Raw genomic sequence first — 7850 nt, forward strand, 5'->3', positions numbered from 1 at the left:
TTAAACTGAAAGAAAATAACAAAAATAATGCAATTTAATTTACTTTTCTGCAATGTAATTGAGTTGCTAATCACTTATCCGCCAGAAAAGTTAGTGAAAGTTTTTGCTGTTTAATTAAAAAGAAAATTCAAACTTATACTCTCGTTATTATATGAAGATACAAAGATATTACCTCTAAGAGTCCAATGAAATATCAAACCCAGGCTTAAAACAATAACAAGTTATCGGGATTTCATAAGAAAATACTTCTGTTTTTCCCAGCTATCGGACATTTCAGTAAGAGCTTGGGCCAATTTTAAAGCATTTACTGCTGCTTTCATGGAAATTTAAAGTTCTTAACGCCGCAAAACGGCAAGCTTACAAATCCAAACAATAAACAAGAAACAATTGCTCCGCAGCAACAAAAACACGAGCGCAGTACCAACAATATCGGCAGCAGCAGCCGCATTGGATAACAATGGGAATTCGTAGTGGGAAGCAAAATTTTCCATATTGCTGAAATGCAATTGCAAATGCTGCTTACAGGCTTCGCACACACACCGAGCAAGGAAAACATAAATAAACGTAACCATCAATGGTTCAATTCTCTGTGCTTCTGCATGATTGTGCGGGGGGGCAGGGACTTCCGGGGGCCCCCAATGGCGGCTATACGGAATATACATATATAGGGTGAAATTTCGGGGTACGATAGACGGTGGAATAACATTGCACATTTATATTGCGATTTTCGCTTGGGGGAAGTATCTCGTACTCTTTACAAAAGCAGCAAAGGGAACAAAAGCCCATTGTCAGGAGTTCTATCTCCAAATAAATTCGAGTCCAGCTACGAGCTAAACTATTTCAAGGTGAATTTCCCCCATTTCCGGTAAATATATTCATTTGAATTAAGGGAAAAATTAAGGTAGACTTTATAAACTTTGCTATGGTAATTACTTATAGGGGTTTATAGAAAAGAACCTTTAACTTTAACTTTATATCAGCATATATTCATTTATAATGATTACATGTTTACAAAATATATACATATATTTTTTAATCTTCTTCCTGTGTGCAAATGCATTAAATTGTTTGCACATACCATATATGCCCGACTGGCAGCCAAGACAGACGATGGGGGGAAGCCCCTGGATCCCATTGATAGCTGGAATCGCAGTCGATGCTGCTGCTGCCGAAATAAAACGTAAACAAACAAATAATAATTGTGCACCACACGACTGTATGAAATAAACAACGCTCTTCTGCCAAATAAAAAAAAAAAAGTACATAAAAAAGAATCAACAACAGAATGCCAGATGAGGTGGAAACTCATGCTTTTTGCAGACTTCTACATGGGAAATGCTATCTACAACTTGAAAGCAATGTTAACTTATTGATTTTCTAAAAACATTAATTGTTATACTATTAAGTACCTTTATAGGTATTTTAAGAATTAAGATTACCTGTCTGATATACTTCTTTGATTTATTTTATTAAGAAAAGCACTTAAGAGTTGGCAATTCAATTTTTTCCCACTTATTATTAACAAAGATTGTTTTTAATTATATTTAATATTATTTAAAAAGAAGTTTCTTAAGGCTTCGGTCTTTGGTAAAGCCCCATCACTCTTAAAGAGCGATGCAGAAGCCAAATCAACTAAGCATGACAATAAGGTGGCTGTTGAGGTTCCTTCTCTTTATACCGATTCGATACCGTTGCCGTGTGGCTAATAAACCCGGTATATTTTATATGCTCCAGCCAGCAGGAGGACAATGGGTGGTGGCATTCGCACATGAACAGCAAGCACATCACATTTTCATCAACAAGAATCTGTTTTATCGCACTCACCCATTCCGGGGGCCCACATCTACATTTTATTGGCCCTGCAGCTATCCGTTCACATAATTCGATGCCGGCTCTTATTTCGTCTATTTTTACTGTCTTCCGGTTTATTGCCACCCCCACCTTTTGACCCCCTCAAACCACCCATTGTGCAAATCTACTACCGACTTAATTAAAGCCATTCAGTCACCCACTCAGTTGTTGGGCTTGTAAAATATTGGTTTTCATATTAAAAATATATATCCTTTATTTACGAAAATGGAAAAATGAAAATTGTAATGAAATAACTTAATTCTGTGATTGTGCACTTTCGAAAATGGATATGAACTCAAAGTTTTGTGACCAAATATATTGGTTTTCATATTAAAAATATATATTTTTTATACCTTTTATTTACGAAAATGGAAAAATTAAAAATGTTATGAGCTTAGTTCCAGGATTTTGCTCTTTTGAAAGTAGAAATGAAAAGTAAAGTTCGATGATCAAATATGTTTTAAACATTTTTATCTTACAACTAAAAACATGCCTTAATTTTTTGTTTTAAATCCGAATTGATGCAAAGAATAGATTGAAATGCAATCTGAAAACGATGTGAAGGCACTTGAGCCACACAGTATGTTTGTTTTATTTCGATTTCCGTGTTTTGGACCAAGCTTATGCTGCGAGTAAGTGGTAGATTCCAAATGGATGATGTGGATCAACAGGCAGCGTCAATACAGAATCAAATCGTCAACCGAATTTGATTAGTCGTCACTTGCACTTGCAATAACTTGGTGTGCCACCCTGCAGCGCCATCATCCCGTGGCTTCGACATGTGCCGGACTCAAGAGGGCTTCTGCTCTCCTATGCGAAGGGAGGGCAAAGCAAAAGTGCTGAGATTGCGTAGGGTCCAAGTCCAATGTCCGATGTCTGTGCATATCGATGAGAGGGAAGGGTGATGGGTGCAGGGTACAGGGTACAGATCCATCCGTGGAACGCTTGAGATGAGGTCCTGCCTGGGCAGTCGAAGTAGAAGCTTGCAAGCAAATAACAAGATTTCACGCTTGATTTTCACATCAAAAGCCGGATAAAGAAATGGGAAAATCTCTGTGTCGTGTGCAAATGAAACGAAGCAGCTAACAGGATGGGGACAGGATTGGTCCTCTGCCTCGGATTGTTTTTCATAGCAGCAAATTGAAGTTTACAAAGTATCCCATTTGATGGACATAAAGTGGGTGTGGGAGTGGGTGTGGGTGAAGGGTGTTTCTATTTTTTTTTAGTATTTGGACTTATGAGAGAAATTGGTAAATATGAAGTAGCCTCAGAGTTGCTCCAGGGACTCCAGCTTCAGTAGTCGCTGCTCACCCAAGTGCTGCTCCAAGGCCAAACGCATGGCGTCCAGAAAGTCCGACAGGCTGATCTTCTCGTTCTCTTCGTAGAGCTGGCTGCTGGTGTACTGGGTGTGGGCCAGGAGCGGCAGCTTTCGCAGGGTGCGACCACTTAGGCCGCTGCTCATTTCGGCCAAATTTGACAAAAGTCCCTCCTCGGCGTCCTCCGTCTCCAAATCCTCCCGCTGCAGGATGCCCTTCGACATGAGCTCATTCAACATGGACTTGTAAATGGAGCGAATAGCCGGCAATCCCGGAAGTCCGATATACTGACGGATATCAGCACGATCCAGGAAGGCCAGATCAATGGTCTGCGCCAGGTTGGAGGTGGCCAGGATGAGCACGTTGGAACAAGTCTTAATATCATCCAGCTGGGTCAGCACCGCATTCACCACACGCATGGCGTCCCTGGGCTCATTGCTGGACATGGCGCTTCTGGCGTAAGCCAGCGACTCCACTTCGTCGATAAGAACACAGACCAGGTTGTTGCGGTCCGCCACCAACTCGGCGATTTTCGAGAACAGACGCGCCACAAGCTTACCGCTCTCCGAGAACCACTTGGAGAACAGACTGTGACTGTTGATCTCCACCAGGTGGGTGTACGCATAGCTCTCCTGTGTCCGAATAGCTAGCTTCTGGGTCAGCGCCTTGCACAGGCTTGTTTTGCCCGTTCCTGGCGGACCATGGAGCAGCAACAGCCGGTTGCAGGCAATCACATTCGTGTCCACCTGATGCTGCGAGAAGCTCAGGGCGGACAGGGCGAACTTGAGCAGCTTCTCCTTCAGTCCGCTCTCGTAGATCAGATTCTCCCAGAGGCCCTCAAACTGGCTGGCCGGCAGCAGAACGTGATGGGCTGCTATGACGCTATCGATGCCATCGCCATTGCCGCTTTCATCGAAGAGCCCGGCACCGGCATTTGTTGGATGAAGCTTATAGAAATGGAAACGAAACTTGTTGTGGGACGACGGATTTATCTGCTGTCCGCCGTCACTGTCGCACTCCAGGAGTACGTTTTCCACCAGCGGACTCTTTTCTTCAGGCAGAGTCGGGATAAGGGGAACATTGTGCGGCAGGTTTCTGGCCGACTGCACATAAGTTTTCAACGCCGGCTCCAATCGGTCTCGCATATCTCCCAAACCCCTGCAAACATGGTGTTAATAATTAGGGCGAAGTTTGCGACACCAAGCGGTACTCACAGGTTGAGGCACTTCACGCGAACCTCCACGTGGACAGTGCTGCTGTTGCTCAGGAAACTCATTTTGCAAATAAAGTTTACCTTTAAAAAGTCGCGGAAACACACAAAATGTAGAGATGGGAGTAACCTAAACGAACATGGGCAATCGATGCTCTAAAAGCTATCGATTATCGATTTTACATATTCGATTTTTATTATTCGTGCAGTAGGTGTGGAAACTAGTTGCGACTTACCGAAGTTTCGAACCATTAAGGACATTTTTTACTAATAAATTATTTAAAACTTAAAATATTTGTAAACTTTTACCTATTAATTATTGTAAATTTAACATTAATAAAGTGCAAAATTTACTAGTTGTACAGTAGTAAAAAAATTAATAGTAATGAAAAAAATGTATACTTGTATCTTAAAAATGTTGGCAAGCTTCCTTTTCCTGCTATCTCTTAATTTCTATCTTTCTAAAACATTAACATATATATATTTTTAATAATATTAAGTTAAATTGTGCTTTTGTGGAATGCTTCTCTTTATTTAATATTCTGAAAATGCGCGGCACACTTAAGATGCCCGCCCGGAAATCCCCTCCTAGTCATCCTCGATGACAACCAAGATGTCCCGGAAACAGAAGGGTGTGAAGGGGTAGCCGGCGCCCTCGTAAAATTTGCTCATGAACTCCACCCAGTGCAGACGCAGAGTGTGCAGGAAGGCAGAAAGACCCTCCATCATAACCATGATAGCGATGGTGAAGAACTCCCAGACGGCAAAGATCAGGAAAATCCAGATGCAGCCCGTATAGCCCGTGGTCTGCAGACCCATCGCCAGCACCATGGTCCACAACACCTCCGAGAGCTCTGCAATGTAATCCCAGATTAATGGCAAATCCCTACTGCAATCTCAAGGGAATACGTACGGGCATGGGCCAGGGACAGAGCCCAGAGACGCAGATAGGAGGCCGTGTGTGAGATGGTACTCAGGATATACTCGATGGTGTGGATGGCCTGGTGAATCCAGATCTCGCTCATGGGCTCGTCGTCCTCGCTGTGTCCGCCCGACTCGTGAGCCTCGGCCACTTCCGTAATGATGATCTCCTTGCCGGTGGTTATCTCAATTTTCTCCACGATATTATCCTCCACGGGTCCAACGGGCTGCAGCAGGAAGTCGTAAGAAGGATTAGGTCACGTCTTACAGCCCCAAGCTAGCTCAGACTCACCCTGTTGCGGCGCTTGAACTTAATATATAGCGGCTTGCCGAGCAGGATCCAAGGGATGCAGATGAGAGCGATTACGAGGAATATTGTCTCCAGCTGGCGCTGGATAGGAAACATGCTGGCATCGCAGCCCGGCGAGGCCGTCTCCGTCTTGAACAGGACCATGTCGATAAACATGATCAGGACCGAGGGCGCACATCCGGGGGAATCGGCCACCACATCGGTGGTGGGACTGTACTTGACCCACTTGTAGAACATCATGAAGCACATGTAGCCGAACATGAGCAGCAGGAAGAGGACCTGCGGGACGAACTGCAGGATAATGTAGGCGTACTTCTTAAAGAACACAAAGTTCTCCACGGACATGCACACGCCAAACACCATGTGCAGCACACCAAAGATGATCGATAGCTTCATCTTGTAGGTGTTCAGGAAGATGATCTTGTTGGAGGCCGACTGCCAGACCGGGTCGATGCCCATGGGATAGACCCCTCTCGCGGCCACCGTAGGATTGAGGGTCAGGGTGGGATTAGTCAGGACAGTGGTTCGATTGTAGACATTGACCCAGCGCGAGCCGAACACGTTGAAGGACTTGGAGAAGATGTCGTTGTAGTGGAAGCCCGTGTACATGGCAAACAGACCCATCAGCATGATGATGTAGCGACCGGCGAAGAAGATGGTCCAGATCTCGCCACCCCGCTTCTTGCTCAGCCGCTTCTCGTCCAAAACCATCCAGAGGCCCAAGAGGAAAAGGATCGTGCCGTGTCCCATGTCGCCGAACATCACGGCGAACAGGAAGGGGAAGGTGATACAGGTGTACAGGCCGGGATTCACCTCGCGGTAGCCGGCGATTCCGTACGCATCGATAAGGTTCTGGAATCCGCGAGTGAACTTGTTCGTCCGGAAGTAGGTCGGCGGCTCCTTCTTGGTGTCCAGCACATTGATGAACGAGGGCACCGTGCTGCCCACACTGGCTGATCCCGCGGCCAGGGCCACCTCCACCTGCTCCAGCTCCCGCTTGGGCACCCAGCCCTCGCCAATGAGGCACTTGCTGCCCATGTCCACGTTGAATAGATTCAGCGTGTGGTAGATGGCCTTCATCTTCTTGATCATGGCCGACCATTTGGGCAGCTGCTTGAGGGCCGCCTGAAGCACACAGGTCCTGTGGTCGCTCGTCTGGTTGATGATTGCCTGGAGGTCCTCCAGACGGATCTTCACGTTCTTCACCATCTCCTGACGCTCGGCGTGCGAACTGGGACAGGGGTACATGTGGGCATGGAAGCCGGTGCAGACCTTGCGTATCCTGCCCTGCAGCTGATCACCCTGGAAGAAGACCACAAAGACACTCTTGTGGAGCACACTGCCGGTCTTGGGATCCGTCAAAGGAACATCCACCTCGCAGCGGCGAACGAAGACGTTGCCACGCGAGATGCGCCACAGCATCCGCTCGAAGGCATACTCCCGCTCCCTGTTGATCACTCCGGCCACGAAGCCCAGACGGCCATTGGACTGCTCGGGGTCCTGATGCGTTCCCTTCTTGTTCAAGTCAAAGTTGTGGGACTCCTGGTCCGAGAAGAACTGATCGGTGCGCTCCAGCACTTGGATCATTTCGGTTAGCTCCAGGTAGCTCGTCTGCAGGTTCACATTGTTGGCAGCCAGCTCCATGATCTCCGTCTCGGTTTTCTCCAGGTGCGTCTCCAGATCAATGATCTCGCGCGGCTGTGGTGCCGGCGGGAAATCGTCGATGAGGTCGAGCACCTTGTGACCCTCCTTGGATAGTTCAGAAGTTACGTAACGAATGCGACGCTCGAGCTCATCGCAGCGCCTCACCTCGCCGACAAACTTGCGCTGCTGGGCATTGATCTTCTCGTTCATCTTTAAAGGGGATAAAAAAGGATACGGATTTCATCGCATATTTATCAGGAAAGGACAAGAAACGAGATTGTCCACTTACGTCACGGAACTGCACACATCCCACTTCGCCCAATGCTGCAATCGTATCGTAGGCTGCCTCCGGCTGCAGATACATTTGCACCAAGGACATCACCTCACTTCGAAAAATGCTGTTGCTCTCCTGATTGGAGCCGCAGCTCCACCACTTGGACATGTTGGCTGATCCTGTTGCTCCTTTGACTGGTTAATTAAATTCCGGAGTTGGGCTCCGCACATTCGGAGCGCAGCTGTCAGACGACTGATCGGTCTGGTCAAGTGACTTGGACGAGGAAGGCTAGCTGACCCACGAGCGCCTTCTTTCCCGGCTTAT

The 7850-nt window shown here is 46.6% G+C and overlaps 2 protein-coding genes across 2 annotated transcripts; both read right to left on the reverse strand.

Annotated features, from left to right (window-relative positions):
* Window positions 1-2934: 2934 nt before the first annotated feature.
* On the reverse strand, window positions 2935-4501 carry pch2 (pachytene checkpoint 2 protein). Its single transcript, XM_017176348.2, has 2 exons — window positions 4382-4501; window positions 2935-4325 (listed from the first exon to the last, which is right to left on the reverse strand). Exons 1-2 carry the CDS (start codon window positions 4441-4443, stop codon window positions 3119-3121), a joined length of 1269 nt encoding a protein of 422 aa, XP_017031837.1. The 5' UTR covers window positions 4444-4501; the 3' UTR covers window positions 2935-3118.
* A 381-nt stretch (window positions 4502-4882) lies between these two features.
* Vha100-4 (Vacuolar H[+] ATPase 100kD subunit 4) lies at window positions 4883-7768 on the reverse strand. The gene is made up of 4 exons (XM_017176322.2): window positions 7542-7768; window positions 5591-7462; window positions 5291-5525; window positions 4883-5231 (listed from the first exon to the last, which is right to left on the reverse strand). The coding sequence occupies exons 1-4, from the start codon at window positions 7692-7694 to the stop codon at window positions 4966-4968; spliced, it is 2526 nt and encodes an 841-aa protein (XP_017031811.1). The 5' UTR covers window positions 7695-7768; the 3' UTR covers window positions 4883-4965.
* Window positions 7769-7850: the final 82 nt, after the last annotated feature.

This window comes from Drosophila kikkawai, chromosome 3R, assembly GCF_030179895.1.
Source record: "Drosophila kikkawai strain 14028-0561.14 chromosome 3R, DkikHiC1v2, whole genome shotgun sequence".
NCBI lineage: Eukaryota > Metazoa > Arthropoda > Insecta > Diptera > Drosophilidae > Drosophila > Drosophila kikkawai.

What these genes read in the sequence shown, in the direction of transcription:
- Vha100-4 (XM_017176322.2), bottom strand. Translation starts at nt 7,694, where the DNA reads ATGTCCAAGTGGTGGAGCTGCGGCTCCAATCAGGAGAGCAACAGCATT. An exon ending in AGTTCAAGCGCCGCAACAGG is followed by an intron (nt 5,526 to 5,590) that starts GTGAGTCTGAGC and finishes TTCCTGCTGCAG; the next exon opens with CCCGTTGGACCCGTGGAGGA. An exon ending in TCTGTCCCTGGCCCATGCCC is followed by an intron (nt 5,232 to 5,290) that starts GTACGTATTCCC and finishes ATTACATTGCAG; the next exon opens with AGCTCTCGGAGGTGTTGTGG.
- pch2 (XM_017176348.2), bottom strand. Translation starts at nt 4,443, where the DNA reads ATGAGTTTCCTGAGCAACAGCAGCACTGTCCACGTGGAGGTTCGCGTG. An exon ending in CGCGTGAAGTGCCTCAACCT is followed by an intron (nt 4,326 to 4,381) that starts GTGAGTACCGCT and finishes CCATGTTTGCAG; the next exon opens with GGGTTTGGGAGATATGCGAG.